General features: G+C 44.5%; 1 protein-coding gene across 1 annotated transcript in view; it reads left to right on the forward strand.

Annotated features, from left to right (window-relative positions):
* Nucleotides 1-17,616, forward strand: part of LOC102801360 (5-taurinomethyluridine-[tRNA] synthase subunit MTO1, mitochondrial-like) — an 82,571-nt gene that overhangs the window by 28,228 nt on the left and 36,727 nt on the right. Inside the window, exon 7 of the mRNA XM_085491415.1 lies at nt 289-401. Within this exon, the coding sequence (XP_085347541.1) occupies nt 289-401 (113 nt within the window). The remainder of the gene's footprint in view (nt 1-288; nt 402-17,616) is intronic.

The raw sequence follows: 17,616 nt of genomic DNA on the forward strand, positions 1-17,616 counted from the left end.
GGGATCTTTTGGCCCAGATGGTGTCACTATTCTGCCAGTTAATAGGCATGTCTAGTCATTGGTCGAGTACATGTACTTTTTATTAAACTTAACATATTCCCTGCTGAAAACAATCACAGACATACCAAAATCTGTGAAAAAAAGAAGGCAGCAAACATTGTGTGTAATTGGCAAGACACATAGTAACCTTCTTTACAAGATTTTCAACAATTTGCAAGGACTGTGTAAAGCAATTATTTGTTTCAAGTGAGATGCCATATCATTAGTTGTTCATTCACTTATTTGTAGGAACTCCAGCCAGATTGCATGGTAATACAATTAATTTTAACAAAGTGCAGCGCCATGATGCGGATAATCCACCGACACCTTTTTCATTTCTGTCTCGTCAAGTTCACATAAAAGTAAGTCATGAATAATTTTATAACAACTGTGCTGCTTTGACCTTACACCATTGTACAATTAATTTAGAGTATCAAGACTGAGTTCAGATATTATACTCAATGTAGATAGGAGGCTGCAAGATGCTGCTGATCACAAAAACAAACTCACATTTTTAGATATGTACACAAGTCTGTGAGAAAGTTTTGCATGCATTTATTTTTATAGACTTACCTGTTATACATAAAGGTCTGTGTTACTAATATATTCTCAATCGCATAACAAAGATTTGGAATTCAGTGCCCCAGTGAATAACTTGCTGCTACAAAATATAGTGATTTTTTTTGAAATATTGTAAAAGATGCAAGCAATGCTTGGGGAACAATGCTTAACGAATCAATGACGATTACTGGAGCTTTGTGACAATATGTAGAGATCATTCCCTGAATAGGGGTAGAGATCATTCCCTGAATAGAGGTAGAGATCATTCCCTGAATAGGGGTAGAGATCATTCCCTGAATAGAGGTAAAGATCATTCCCTGAATAGAGATAGAGATCATTCCCTGAATAGGGGTAGAGATCATTTCCTGAATAGGGGTAGAGATCATTCCCTGAATAGGGGTAGAGATCATTCCCTGAATAGGGGTAGAGATCATTCCCTGAATAGGGGTAGAGATCATTCCCTGAATAGGGGTAGAGATCATTCCCTGAATAGGGGTAGAGATCATTCCCTGAATAGGGGTAGAGATCATTCCCTGAATAGGGGTAGAGATCATTCCCTGAATAGAGGTAGATATCATTTCCTGAATAGGGGTAGAGATCATTTCCTGAATAGGGGTAGAGATCATTCCCTGAATAGGGGTAGAGATCATTCCCTGAATAGGGGTAGAGATCATTCCCTGAATAGGGGTAGAGATCATTCCCTGAATAGGGGTAGAGATCATTCCCTGAATAGAGGTAGATATCATTCCCTGAATGGAGGTAGATATCATTCCCTGAATAGAGGTAGATATCATTCCCTGAATAGGGGTAGAGATCATTCCCTGAATAGAGATAGAGATCATTCCCTGAATAGAGGTAGATATCATTCCCTGAATAGAGGTAGATATCATTCCCTGAATAGGGGTAGAGATCATTTCCTGAATAGGGGTAGAGATCATTCCCTGAATAGGGGTAGAGATCATTACCTGAATAGGGGTAGAGATCATTCCCTGAATAGGGGTAGAGATCATTCCCTGAATAGGGGTAGAGATCATTCCCTGAATAGGGGGTAGAGATCATTCCCTGAATAGGGGTAGAGATCATTCCCTGAATAGGGGTAGAAATCATTTCCTGAATTGGGGTACAGATCATTTCCTGAATAGGGGTAGAGATCATTTCATGAAATGGGGTAGAGATCATTCCCTGAATAGGGGTGGAGATCATTCCCTGAATAGGGGTAGAGATCATTCCCTGAATAGGGGTAGAGATCATTCCCTGAATAGGGGTAGAGATCATTCCCTGAATAGGGGTAGAGATCATTCCCTGAATAGGGGTAGAGATCATTCCCTGAATAGGGGTAGAGATCATTCCCTGAATAGGGGTAGAGATCATTTCCTGAATAGAGGTAGAGATCATTCCCTGAATAGGGGTAGAGATCATTCCCTGAATAGGGGTAGAGATCATTCCCTGAATAGGGGTAGAGATCATTTCCTGAATAGAGGTAGAGATCATTCCCTGAATAGAGGTAGAGATCATTCCCTGGATAGGGGTAGAGATCATTCTCTGATTAGGGGTAGAGATCATTTCATGAATAGACGTAGAGATCATTCTTTGAATAGGGGTAGATATCATTCCCTGAATGGGGGTAGAGATCATTCCCTGAATAGGGGTAGAGATCATTCCCTGAATAGGGGTAGAGATCATTCCCTGAATAGGGGTAGAGATCATTCCCTGAATAGGGGTAGAGATCATTCCCTGAATAGGGGTAGAGATCATTCCCTGAATAGGGGTAGAGATCATTTCCTGAATAGAGGTAGAGATCATTCCCTGAATAGGGGTAGAGATCATTCCCTGAATAGGGGTAGAGATCATTCCCTGAATAGGGGTAGAGATCATTTCCTGAATAGAGGTAGAGATCATTTCCTGAATAGAGGTAGAGATCATTCCCTGAATAGAGGTAGAGATCATTCCCTGAAAAAAGGTAGAGATCATTCCCTGAATAGTGGTAGTAATCTCTACCTGAACAGAGGTAGAGATTATTTCCTGAATAGGGGTAGAGATCATTCCCTGAATAGGGGTAGAGATCATTCCCTGAATAGGGGTAGAGATCATTCCCTGAATAGGGGTTGAGATCATTCCCTGAATAGGGGTAGAGATCATTCCCTGAATAGGGGTAGAGATCATTCCCTGAATAGGGGTAGAGATCATTCCCTGAATAGGGGTAGAGATCATTCCCTGAATAGAGGTAGAGATCATTCCCTGAATAGAGGTAGAGATCATTCCCTGAATAGAGGTAGATATCATTCCCTGAATTGGGGTAGAGATCATTCCCTGGATAGGGGTAGAGATCATTCTCTGATTAGGGGTAGAGATCATTTCATGAATAGACGTAGAGATCATTCTTTGAATAGGGGTAGATATCATTCCCTGAATAGGGGTAGAAATCATTCCCTGAATAGGGGTTGAGATCATTCCCTGAATAGGGGTAGAGATCATTCCCTGAATAGGGGTAGAGATCATTCCCTGAATAGGGGTAGAGATCATTCCCTGAATAGGGGTAGAGATCATTCCCTGAATAGGGGTAGAGATCATTCCCTGAATAGGGGGTAGAGATCATTCCCTGAATAGGGGTAGAGATCATTCCCTGAATAGGGGTAGAAATCATTTCCTGAATTGGGGTACAGATCATTTCCTGAATAGGGGTAGAGATCATTTCATGAAATGGGGTAGAGATCATTCCCTGAATAGGGGTGGAGATCATTCCCTGAATAGGGGTAGAGATCATTCCCTGAATAGGGGTAGAGATCATTCCCTGAATAGGGGTAGAGATCATTCCCTGAATAGGGGTAGAGATCATTCCCTGAATAGGGGTAGAGATCATTCCCTGAATAGGGGTAGAGATCATTCCCTGAATAGGGGTAGAGATCATTTCCTGAATAGAGGTAGAGATCATTCCCTGAATAGGGGTAGAGATCATTCCCTGAATAGGGGTAGAGATCATTCCCTGAATAGGGGTAGAGATCATTTCCTGAATAGAGGTAGAGATCATTCCCTGAATAGAGGTAGAGATCATTCCCTGGATAGGGGTAGAGATCATTCTCTGATTAGGGGTAGAGATCATTTCATGAATAGACGTAGAGATCATTCTTTGAATAGGGGTAGATATCATTCCCTGAATGGGGGTAGAGATCATTCCCTGAATAGGGGTAGAGATCATTCCCTGAATAGGGGTAGAGATCATTCCCTGAATAGGGGTAGAGATCATTCCCTGAATAGGGGTAGAGATCATTCCCTGAATAGGGGTAGAGATCATTCCCTGAATAGGGGTAGAGATCATTTCCTGAATAGAGGTAGAGATCATTCCCTGAATAGGGGTAGAGATCATTCCCTGAATAGGGGTAGAGATCATTCCCTGAATAGGGGTAGAGATCATTTCCTGAATAGAGGTAGAGATCATTTCCTGAATAGAGGTAGAGATCATTCCCTGAATAGAGGTAGAGATCATTCCCTGAAAAAAGGTAGAGATCATTCCCTGAATAGTGGTAGTAATCTCTACCTGAACAGAGGTAGAGATTATTTCCTGAATAGGGGTAGAGATCATTCCCTGAATAGGGGTAGAGATCATTCCCTGAATAGGGGTAGAGATCATTCCCTGAATAGGGGTTGAGATCATTCCCTGAATAGGGGTAGAGATCATTCCCTGAATAGGGGTAGAGATCATTCCCTGAATAGGGGTAGAGATCATTCCCTGAATAGGGGTAGAGATCATTCCCTGAATAGAGGTAGAGATCATTCCCTGAATAGAGGTAGAGATCATTCCCTGAATAGAGGTAGATATCATTCCCTGAATTGGGGTAGAGATCATTCCCTGGATAGGGGTAGAGATCATTCTCTGATTAGGGGTAGAGATCATTTCATGAATAGACGTAGAGATCATTCTTTGAATAGGGGTAGATATCATTCCCTGAATAGGGGTAGAAATCATTCCCTGAATAGGGGTAGAGATCATTTCCTGAATAGGGATAGAGATCATTCCCTGAATAGCGATAGAGATCATTCCCTGAATAGGGGTAGAGATCATTACCTGAATAGGGGTAGAGATCATTACCTGAATAGAGGTAGAGATCATTCCCTGAATAGGGGTAGAGATCATTACCTGAATAGGGGTAGAGATCATTCCCTGAATAGAGGTAGAGATCATTACCTGAATAGGGGTAGAGATCATTACCTGAATAGGGATAGAGATCATTCCCTAAATAGAGGTAGAGATCATTCCCTGAATAGGGGTAGAGATCATTCCCTGAATAGGGGTAGAGATCATTCCCTGAATAGAGGTAGAGATCATTACCTGAATAGGGGTAGAGATCATTACCTGAATAGGGATAGAGATCATTCCCTGAATAGAGGTAGAGATCATTACCTGAATAGGGGTAGAGATCATTACCTGAATAGGGGTAGAGATCATTCCCTGAATAGGGGTAGAGATCATTCCCTGAATAGAGGTAGAGATCATTCCCTGAATAGGGGTAGAGATCATTCCCTGAATAGAGATAGAGATCATTCCCTGAATAGGGGTAGAGATCATTCCCTGAATAGAGATAGAGACCATTCTCTGAATAGGGGTAGAGATCATTTCCTGAATAGAGGTAGAGACCATTCCCTGAATAGGGGTAGAGATCATTCCCTGAATAGAGGTAGAGATCATTCCCTGAATAGAGGTAGAGATCATTCCCTGAATAGAGGTAGAGATCATTCCCTGAATAGGGGTAGAGATCATTCCCTGAATAGAGGTAGAGATCATTCCCTGAATAAAGGTAGATATCATTCCCTGAATAGAGGTAGAGATCATTCCCTGAATAAGGGTAGAGATCATTTCCTGAATGGTGGTAGAGATCATTCCCTGAATAGGGGTAGAGATCATTCCCTGAATAGAGGTAGATATCATTTCCTGAATAGGGGTAGAGATCATTTCCTGAATAGGGGTAGAGATCATTCCCTGAATAGGGGTAGAGATCATTCCCTGAATAGAGGTAGAGATCATTTCCTGAATAGGGGTAGAGATCATTCCCTCAATAGGGGTAGAGATCATTTCCTGAATAGGGGTAGAGATCATTCCCTGAATAGGGGTAGAGATCATTCCCTGAATAGGGGTAGAGATCATTCCCTGAATAGAGGTAGAGATCATTCCCTGAATAGAGATAGAGATCATTCCCTGAATAGGGGTAGAGATCATTCCCTGAATAGGGGTAGAGATCATTCCCTGAATAGGGGTAGAGATCATTCCCTGAATAGGGGTAGAGATCATTCCCTGAATAGGGGTAGAGATCATTCCCTGAATAGGGGTAGAGATCATTCCCTGAATAGGGGTAGAGATCATTCCCTGAATAGGGGTAGAGATCATTCCCTGAATAGAGATAGAGATCATTCCCTGAATAGGGGTAGAGATCATTCCCTGAATAGAGATAGAGACCATTCTCTGAATAGGGGTAGAGATCATTTCCTGAATAGAGGTAGAGACCATTCCCTGAATAGGGGTAGAGATCATTCCCTGAATAGAGGTAGAGATCATTCCCTGAATAGAGGTAGAGATCATTCCCTGAATAGAGGTAGAGATCATTCCCTGAATAGGGGTAGAGATCATTCCCTGAATAGAGGTAGAGATCATTCCCTGAATAAAGGTAGATATCATTCCCTGAATAGAGGTAGAGATCATTCCCTGAATAAGGGTAGAGATCATTTCCTGAATGGTGGATGAGATCATTCCCTGAATAGGGGTAGAGATCATTCCCTGAATAGAGGTAGATATCATTTCCTGAATAGGGGTAGAGATCATTTCCTGAATAGGGGTAGAGATCATTCCCTGAATAGGGGTAGAGATCATTCCCTGAATAGAGGTAGAGATCATTTCCTGAATAGGGGTAGAGATCATTCCCTCAATAGGGGTAGAGATCATTTCCTGAATAGGGGTAGAGATCATTCCCTGAATAGGGGTAGAGATCATTCCCTGAATAGAGGTAGAGATCATTCCCTGAATAGGGGTAGAGATCATTCCCTGAATAGAGGTAGAGATCATTCCCTGAATAGAGATAGAGATCATTCCCTGAATAGGGGTAGAGATCATTCCCTGAATAGGGGTAGAGATCATTCCCTGAATAGGGGTAGAGATCATTCCCTGAATAGGGGTAGAGATCATTCCCTGAATAGAGGTAGAGATCATTCCCTGAATAGGGGTAGAGATCATTTCCTGAATAGGGGTAGAGATCATTCCCTGAATAGGGGTAGAGATCATTCTCTGAATAGGGGTAGAGATCATTCCCTGAATAGGGGTAGAGATCATTTCCTGAATAGGGGTAGAGATCATTCCCTGAATAGGGGTAGAGATCATTCCCTGAATAGGGGTAGAGATCATTCCCTGAATAGGGGTAGAGATCATTCCCTGAATAGGGGTAGAGATCATTCCCTGAATAGGGGTTGAGATCATTCCCTGAATAGAGGTAGAGATCATTCCCTGAATAGGGGTAGAGATCATTTCCTGAATAGGGGTAGAGATCATTCCCTGAATAGGGGTAGAGATCATTACCTGAATAGGGGTAGAGATCATTCCCTGAATAGGGGTAGAGATCATTCCCTGAATAGGGGTAGAGATCATTCCCTGAATAGGGGTAGAGATCATTCCCTGAATAGAGGTAGAGATCATTCCCTGAATAGGGGTAGAGATCATTCCCTGAATAGGGGTAGAGATCATTTCCTGAATAGGGGTAGAGATCATTCCCTGAATAGAGGTAGAGATCATTTCCTGAATAGGGGTAGAGATCATTCCCTGAATAGAGATAGAGATCATTCCCTGAATAGAGATAGAGATCATTCCCTGAATAGGGGTAGAGATCATTCCCTGAATAGGGGTAGAGATCATTCCCTGAATAGGGGTAGAGATCATTCCCTGAATAGGGGTAGAGATCATTCCCCTCTAATACTGTCAATGATCCCCTCTAATACTGCCAATCATCCCCTCTAATACTGCCAATCATCCCCTCTAATACTGCCAATCATCCCCTCTAATACTGCCAATCATCCCCTCTAATACTGTCAATCATCCCCTCTAATACTGCCAATCATCCCCTCTAATACTACCAATTATCCCCTCTAATACTGCCAATCACCCCCCTCTAATACTACCAATTATCCCCTCTAACACTGCCAATCATCCCCTCTAATACTGCCAATCAACCTCCTCTAATACTGCCAATCACCCCCCTCTAATACTGCCAATCATCCCCCCCTAATACTGCCAATCAACCTCCTCTAATACTGCCAATCATCCCCTCTAATACTGCCAATCATCCCCTCTAATACTGCCTATCAACCCCTCTAATACTGCCAATCATCCCCTCTAATACTGCCAATCATCCCCTCTAATACTGCCAATCATCCCCTCTAATACTGCCAATCATCCCCTCTAATACTGCCAATCATCCCCTCTAATACTGCCAATCATCCCCTCTAATACTGCCAATCATCCCTCTAATACTGCCAATTATCCCCCTCTAATACTGCCAATCATCCCCTCTAATATTGCCAATCATCCCCTCTAATACTGCCAATCAACCCTTCTAATACTGCCAATCATCCCCTCTAATACTGCCAATCATCCCCTCTAATACTGCCAATCATCCCCTCTAATACTGCCAATCATCCCCTCTAATACTGCCAATTATCCCCCTCTAATACTGCCAATCATCCCCTCTAATACTCCCAATCATCCCTTCTAATACTGCCAATCATCCCCTCTAATACTGCCAATCACCCCCTCTAATACTGCCAATCAACCTCTTCTAATACTACCAATTATCCCCTCTAATACTGCCAATCATCCCCCTCTAATACTGCCAATCATCCCCTCTAATACTGCCAATCATCCTCTGTAATACTGCCAATCACCCCCTCTAATACTGCCAAGCATCCCCTCTAATACTGCCAATCATCCCTCTAATACTGCCAATCATCCCCCTCTAATACTGCCAATCACCCCCTCTAATACTGCCAATCGTCCCCCTCTAATACTGCCAATCATCCCCTCTAATACTGCCAATCAACCTCTTCTAATACTACCAATTATCCCCTCTAATACTGCCAATCATCCCCCTCTAATACTGCCAATCATCCCCTCTAATACTGCCAATCATCCTCTGTAATACTGCCAAGCATCCCCTCTAATACTGCCAATCATCCCTCTAATACTGCCAATCATCCCCCTCTAATACTGCCAATCAACCCTCTCTAATACTGCCAATCGTCCCCTCTAATACTGCCAATCATCCCCCTCTAATACTGCCAATCAACCCATCTAATACTGCCAATCACCCCCCTCTAATACTGCCAATCATCCCCTCTAATACTGCCATTCATCCCCCTCTAATACTGCCAATCACCCCCTCTAATACTGCCAATCAACCCTCTCTAATACTGCCAATCGTCCCCTCTAATACTGCCAATCATCCCCCTCTAATACTGCCAATCAACCCATCTATTACTGCCAATCACCCCCCTCTAATACTGCCAATCATCCCCTCTAATACTGCCATTCATCCCCTCTAATACTGCCAATCATCCCCTCTATTACGGCCAATCAACCTCCTCTAATACTGCCAATCATCCCCTCTAATACTACCAATCAACCCCCTCTAATACTACCAATCATCCCTTCTAATACTACCAATCATTCCTTCTAATACTACCAATCACCCCCTCTAATACTGTCAATCTCCCCCTCTAATACTGCCAATCATCCCCTCTAATACTGCCAATCACCCCCCTCTAATTCTGCCAATCATCCCCTCTAACACTGCCAATCATCCCCTCTAATACGACCAATCATCCCCTCTAATACTGCCAATCACCCCCCTCTAATACTGCCAATCATCCCCCTCTAATACTGCCAATCATCCCCTCTAATACTGCCAATCACCCCCCTCTAATACTGCCAATCATCCCCCCTCTAATACTGCCAATCATCCCTCTCTAATACTGCCAATCATTCCCCTCTAGTACTGCCAATCAACCCTCTCTAATACTGCCAACCAACCTCCTCTAATACTGCCAATCAACCTCCTCTAATATTGCCAATCATCTCCCTCTAATACTGCCAATCATCCCCCTCTAATACTGCCAATCATCTCCCTCTAATACTGCCAATCATCTCCCTCTAATACTGCCAATCACCCCCCTCTAATACTGCCAATCATCCCCCTCTAATACTGCCAATCATCCCCACTCTAATAACTGCCAATCATCCTCTCTAATACTGCCAATCACCCCCTCTAATACTGCCAATCATCCCCCTCGAATACTGCCAATCATCCTCTCTAATACTGCCAATCACCCCCTCTAATACTGCCAATCATCCCCTCTAATACTGCCAATCATCCCCCTCTAATACTGCCAATCATCCCCCTCTAATACTGCCAATCATCCCCCTCTAATACTGCCAATCATCCCCCTCTAATACTGCCAATCATCCCCCTCTAATACTGCCAATCATCCCCCTCTAATACTGCCAATCATCCCCCTCTAATACTGCCAATCATCCCCCTCTAATACTGCCAATCATTCCCCTCTAGTACTGCCAATCAACCCTCTCTAATACTGCCAACCAACCTCCTCTAATACTGCCAATCAACCTCCTCTAATATTGCCAGTCATCCCCCTCTAATACTGCCAATCATCCCCCTCTAATACTGCCAATCATCCCCCTCTAATACTACCAATCACCCCCCTCTAATACTGTCAATCATCCCCTCTAATACTGCCAATCACCCCTCTCTAATACTGCCAATCATCCCATCTAATACTGCCAATCAACCTCCTCTAATGCTGCCAATCACCCCCTCTAATACTGCCAATCATCTCCCTCTAATACTGCCAATCATCTCCCTCTAATACTGCCAATCATCCCCCTCTAATACTGCCAATCATCCCCTCTAATACTGCCAATCATCCCCTCTAATACTGCCTATCAACCCCTCTAATACTGCCAATCATCCCCTCTAATACTGCCAATCATCCCCTCTAATACTGCCAATCATCCCCTCTAATACTGCCAGTCATCCCCCTCTATTACGGCCAATCATCCCCTCTAATACTGCCAATCATCCCCTCTAATACTGCCTATCAACCCCCTCTAATACTACCAATCATCCCTTCTAATACTACCAATCATTCCTTCTAATACTACCAATCACCCCCTCTAATACTGTCAATCTCCCCCTCTAATACTGCCAATCATCCCCTCTAATACTGCCAATCACCCCCCTCTAATTCTGCCAATCATCCCCTCTAACACTGCCAATCATCCCCTCTAATACTACCAATCATCCCCTCTAATACTGCCAATCACCACCCTCTAATACTGCCAATCATCCCCCTCTAATACTGCCAATCATCCCCTCTAATACTGCCAATCACCCCCCTCTAATACTGCCAATCATCCCCCCCTCTAATACTGCCAATCATCCCTCTCTAATACTGCCAATCATTCCCCTCTAGTACTGCCAATCAACCCTCTCTAATACTGCCAACCAACCTCCTCTAATCCTGCCAATCAACCTCCTCTAATATTGCCAATCATCCCCCTCTAATACTGCCAATCATCCCCCTCTAATACTGCCAATCATCTCCCTCTAATACTGCCAATCACCCCCCTCTAATACTGCCAATCATCCCCCTCTAATACTGCCAATCATCCCCACTCTAATAACTGCCAATCATCCTCTCTAATACTGCCAATCACCCCTCTAATACTGCCAATCATCCCCCTCGAATACTGCCAATCATCCTCTCTAATACTGCCAATCACCCCCTCTAATACTGCCAATCATCCCCTCTAATACTGCCAATCATCCCCCTCTAATACTGCCAATCATCCCCCTCTAATACTGCCAATCATCCCCCTCTAATACTGCCAATCATCCCCCTCTAATACTGCCAATCATCCCCCTCTAATACTGCCAATCATCCCCCTCTAATACTGCCAATCATCCCCCTCTAATACTGCCAATCATCCCCCTCTAATACTGCCAATCATTCCCCTCTAGTACTGCCAATCAACCCTCTCTAATACTGCCAACCAACCTCCTCTAATACTGCCAATCAACCTCCTCTAATATTGCCAATCATCCCCCTCTAATACTGCCAATCATCCCCCTCTAATACTGCCAATCATCCCCCTCTAATACTACCAATCACCCCCCTCTAATACTGTCAATCATCCCCTCTAATACTGTCAATCATCCCCTCTAATACTACCAATCATCCCCTCTAATACTGCCAATCACCCCTCTCTAATACTGCCAATCATCCCATCTAATACTGCCAATCAACCTCCTCTAATGCTGCCAATCACCCCCTCTAATACTGCCAATCATCTCCCTCTAATACTGCCAATCATCCCCCTCTAATACTGCCAATCATCCCCTCTAATACTGCCAATCATCCCCTCTAATACTGCCTATCAACCCCTCTAATACTGCCAATCATCCCCTCTAATACTGCCAATCATCCCCTCTAATACTGCCAATCATCCCCTCTAATACTGCCAGTCATCCCCCTCTAATACTGCCAATCATCCCCTCTAATACTGCCAATCATCCCCTCTAATACTGCCTATCAACCCCTCTAATACTGCCAATCATCCCCTCTAATACTGCCAGTCATCCCCCTCTAATACTGCCAATCATCTCCCTCTAATACTGCCAATCATCCCCCTCTAATACTGCCAATCATCCCCTCTAATACTGCCAATCATCCCCTCTAATACTGCCTATCAACCCCTCTAATACTGCCAATCATCCCCTCTAATACTGCCAATCATCCCCTCTAATACTGCCAATCATTCCCTCTAATACTGCCAATCATCCCCCTCCAATACTGCCAATCATCCCCCTCTAATACTGCCAATCATCCCCCTCTAATACTGCCAATCACCCCTCTAATACTGCCAATCATCCCCTCTAATACTGCCAATCATCCCCTCTAATACTGCCAATCATCCCCTCTAATACTGCCAATCATCCCCTCTAATACTGCCAATCATCCCCTCTAATACTGCCAATCATCCCCTCTAATACTGCCAATCATTTCCTCTAATACTGCCAATCATCCCCCTCCAATACTGCCAATCATCCCCCTCTAATACTGCCAATCATCCCCCTCTAATACTGCCAATTATCCCCCTCTAATACTGCCAATCATCCCCTCTAATACTGCCAATCATCCCCTCTAATACTGCCAATCATTCCCTCTAATACTGCCAATCATCCCCCTCCAATACTGCCAATCATCCCCCTCTAATACTGCCAATCATCCCCCTCTAATACTGCCAATCATCCCCCTCTAATACTGCCAATCACCCCTCTAATACTGCCAATCATCCCCTCTAATACTGCCAATCATCCCCTCTAATACTGCCAATCATCCCCTCTAATACTGCCAATCATCCCCTCTAATACTGCCAATCATCCCCTCTAATACTGCCAATCATCCCCTCTAATACTGCCAATCATTCCCTCTAATACTGCCAATCATCCCCCTCCAATACTGCCAATCATCCCCCTCTAATACTGCCAATCATCCCCCTCTAATACTGCCAATCATCCCCCTCTAATACTGTCAATCATCTCCCTCTAATACTACCAATTATCCCCCTCCAATACTGCCAATCATCCCCCTCTAATACTGCCAATCATCCCCCTCCAATACTGCCAATCCTCCCCCTCTAATACTGCCAATCATCCCCCTCCAATACTGCCAATCATCCCCCTCTAATACTGCCAATCATCCCCCTCTAATACTGCCAATCATCCCTCTAATACTGCCAATCATCCCCTCTAATACTGCCAATCATCCCCTCTAATACTGCCAATCATCCCCTCTAATACTGCCAATCATCCCCTCTAATACTGCCAATCATCCCCTCTAATACTGCCAATCATCCCCTCTAATACTGCCAATCATCCCCCTCTAATACTGCCAATCATCCCCCTTTAATACTGCCAATCATCCCCCTCTAATACTGCCAATCATCCCCTCTAATACTGCCAATCATCCCCTCTAATACTGCCAATCATTCCCTCTAATACTGCCAATCATCCCCCTCCAATACTGCCAATCATCCCCCTCTAATACTGCCAATCATCCCCCTCTAATACTGCCAATCATCCCCCTCTAATACTGTCAATCATCCCCCTCTAATACTGCCAATCACCCCTCTAATACTGCCAATCATCCCCTCTAATACTGCCAATCATCCCCCTCTAATACTGCCAATCATCCCCCTCTAATACTGCCAATCACCCCTCTAATACTGCCAATCATCCCCTCTAATACTGCCAATCATCCCCTCTAATACTGCCAATCATCCCCTCTAATACTGCCAATCATCCCCTCTAATACTGCCAATCATCCCCTCTAATACTGCCAATCATTCCCTCTAATACTGCCAATCATCCCCCTCCAATACTGCCAATCATCCCCCTCTAATACTGCCAATCATCCCCCTCTAATACTGCCAATCATCCCCCTCTAATACTGTCAATCATCTCCCTCTAATACTACCAATTATCCCCCTCCAATACTGCCAATCATCCACCTCTAATACTGCCAATCATCCCCCTCCAATACTGCCAATCATCCCCCTCTAATACTGCCAATCATCCCCCTCCAATACTGCCAATCATCCCCCTCTAATACTGCCAATCATCCCCCTCTAATACTGCCAATCATCCCTCTAATACTGCCAATCATCCCCTCTAATACTGCCAATCATCCCTCTAATACTGCCAATCATCCCCTCTAATACTGCCAATCATCCCCTCGAATACTGCCAATCATCCCCTCTAATACTGCCAATCATCCCCTCTAATACTGCCAATCATCCCCCTCTAATACTGCCAATCATCCCCCTCTAATACTGCCAATCATCCCCCTCTAATACTGCCAATCATCCCCTCTAATACTGCCAATCATCCCCTCTAATACTGCCAATCATCCCCCTCTAATACTGCCAATCATCCCCTCTAATACTGCCAATCATCCCCTCTAATACTGCCTATCAACCCCTCTAATACTGCCAATCATCCCCTCTAATACTGCCAATCATCCCCTCTAATACTGCCAATCATCCCCTCTAATACTGCCAGTCATCCCCCTCTAATACTGCCAATCATCCCCTCTAATACTGCCAATCATCCCCTCTAATACTGCCTATCAACCCCTCTAATACTGCCAATCATCCCCTCTAATACTGCCAGTCATCCCCCTCTAATACTGCCAATCATCTCCCTCTAATACTGCCAATCATCCCCCTCTAATACTGCCAATCATCCCCTCTAATACTGCCAATCATCCCCTCTAATACTGCCTATCAACCCCTCTAATACTGCCAATCATCCCCTCTAATACTGCCAATCATCCCCTCTAATACTGCCAATCATTCCCTCTAATACTGCCAATCATCCCCCTCCAATACTGCCAATCATCCCCCTCTAATACTGCCAATCATCCCCCTCTAATACTGCCAATCACCCCTCTAATACTGCCAATCATCCCCTCTAATACTGCCAATCATCCCCTCTAATACTGCCAATCATCCCCTCTAATACTGCCAATCATCCCCTCTAATACTGCCAATCATCCCCTCTAATACTGCCAATCATCCCCTCTAATACTGCCAATCATTTCCTCTAATACTGCCAATCATCCCCCTCCAATACTGCCAATCATCCCCCTCTAATACTGCCAATCATCCCCCTCTAATACTGCCAATTATCCCCCTCTAATACTGCCAATCATCCCCTCTAATACTGCCAATCATCCCCTCTAATACTGCCAATCATTCCCTCTAATACTGCCAATCATCCCCCTCCAATACTGCCAATCATCCCCCTCTAATACTGCCAATCATCCCCCTCTAATACTGCCAATCATCCCCCTCTAATACTGCCAATCACCCCTCTAATACTGCCAATCATCCCCTCTAATACTGCCAATCATCCCCTCTAATACTGCCAATCATCCCCTCTAATACTGCCAATCATCCCCTCTAATACTGCCAATCATCCCCTCTAATACTGCCAATCATCCCCTCTAATACTGCCAATCATTCCCTCTAATACTGCCAATCATCCCCCTCCAATACTGCCAATCATCCCCCTCTAATACTGCCAATCATCCCCCTCTAATACTGCCAATCATCCCCCTCTAATACTGTCAATCATCTCCCTCTAATACTACCAATTATCCCCCTCCAATACTGCCAATCATCCCCCTCTAATACTGCCAATCATCCCCCTCCAATACTGCCAATCCTCCCCCTCTAATACTGCCAATCATCCCCCTCCAATACTGCCAATCATCCCCCTCTAATACTGCCAATCATCCCCCTCTAATACTGCCAATCATCCCTCTAATACTGCCAATCATCCCCTCTAATACTGCCAATCATCCCCTCTAATACTGCCAATCATCCCCTCTAATACTGCCAATCATCCCCTCTAATACTGCCAATCATCCCCTCTAATACTGCCAATCATCCCCTCTAATACTGCCAATCATCCCCCTCTAATACTGCCAATCATCCCCCTTTAATACTGCCAATCATCCCCCTCTAATACTGCCAATCATCCCCTCTAATACTGCCAATCATCCCCTCTAATACTGCCAATCATTCCCTCTAATACTGCCAATCATCCCCCTCCAATACTGCCAATCATCCCCCTCTAATACTGCCAATCATCCCCCTCTAATACTGCCAATCATCCCCCTCTAATACTGTCAATCATCCCCCTCTAATACTGCCAATCACCCCTCTAATACTGCCAATCATCCCCTCTAATACTGCCAATCATCCCCCTCTAATACTGCCAATCATCCCCCTCTAATACTGCCAATCACCCCTCTAATACTGCCAATCATCCCCTCTAATACTGCCAATCATCCCCTCTAATACTGCCAATCATCCCCTCTAATACTGCCAATCATCCCCTCTAATACTGCCAATCATCCCCTCTAATACTGCCAATCATTCCCTCTAATACTGCCAATCATCCCCCTCCAATACTGCCAATCATCCCCCTCTAATACTGCCAATCATCCCCCTCTAATACTGCCAATCATCCCCCTCTAATACTGTCAATCATCTCCCTCTAATACTACCAATTATCCCCCTCCAATACTGCCAATCATCCACCTCTAATACTGCCAATCATCCCCCTCCAATACTGCCAATCATCCCCCTCTAATACTGCCAATCATCCCCCTCCAATACTGCCAATCATCCCCCTCTAATACTGCCAATCATCCCCCTCTAATACTGCCAATCATCCCTCTAATACTGCCAATCATCCCCTCTAATACTGCCAATCATCCCTCTAATACTGCCAATCATCCCCTCTAATACTGCCAATCATCCCCTCGAATACTGCCAATCATCCCCTCTAATACTGCCAATCATCCCCTCTAATACTGCCAATCATCCCCCTCTAATACTGCCAATCATCCCCCTCTAATACTGCCAATCATCCCCCTCTAATACTGCCAATCATCCCCTCTAATACTGCCAATCATCCCCTCTAATACTGCCAATCATTCCCTCTAATACTGCCAATCATCCCCCTCCAATACTGCCAATCATCCCCCTCTAATACTGCCAATCATCCCCCTCTAATACTGCCAATCATCCCCCTCTAATACTGTCAATCATCCCCCTCTAATACTGTCAATCATCCCCCTCTAATACTGCCAATCACCCCTCTAATACTGCCAATCATCCCCTCTAATACTGCCAATCATCCCCTCTAATACTGCCAATCATCCCCCTCTAATACTGCCAATCATCCCCTCTAATACTGCCAATCACCCCTCTAATACTGCCAATCATCCCCCTCTAATACTGCCAATCATCCCCTCTAATACTGCCAATCACCCCTCTAATACTGCCAATCATCCCCTCTAATACTGCCAATCATCCCCTCTAATACTGCCAAT

The sequence above is a fragment of the Saccoglossus kowalevskii genome, chromosome 16 (genome assembly GCF_978046115.1).
Source record: "Saccoglossus kowalevskii chromosome 16, keSacKowa6.1, whole genome shotgun sequence".
Lineage (NCBI taxonomy): Eukaryota > Metazoa > Hemichordata > Enteropneusta > Harrimaniidae > Saccoglossus > Saccoglossus kowalevskii.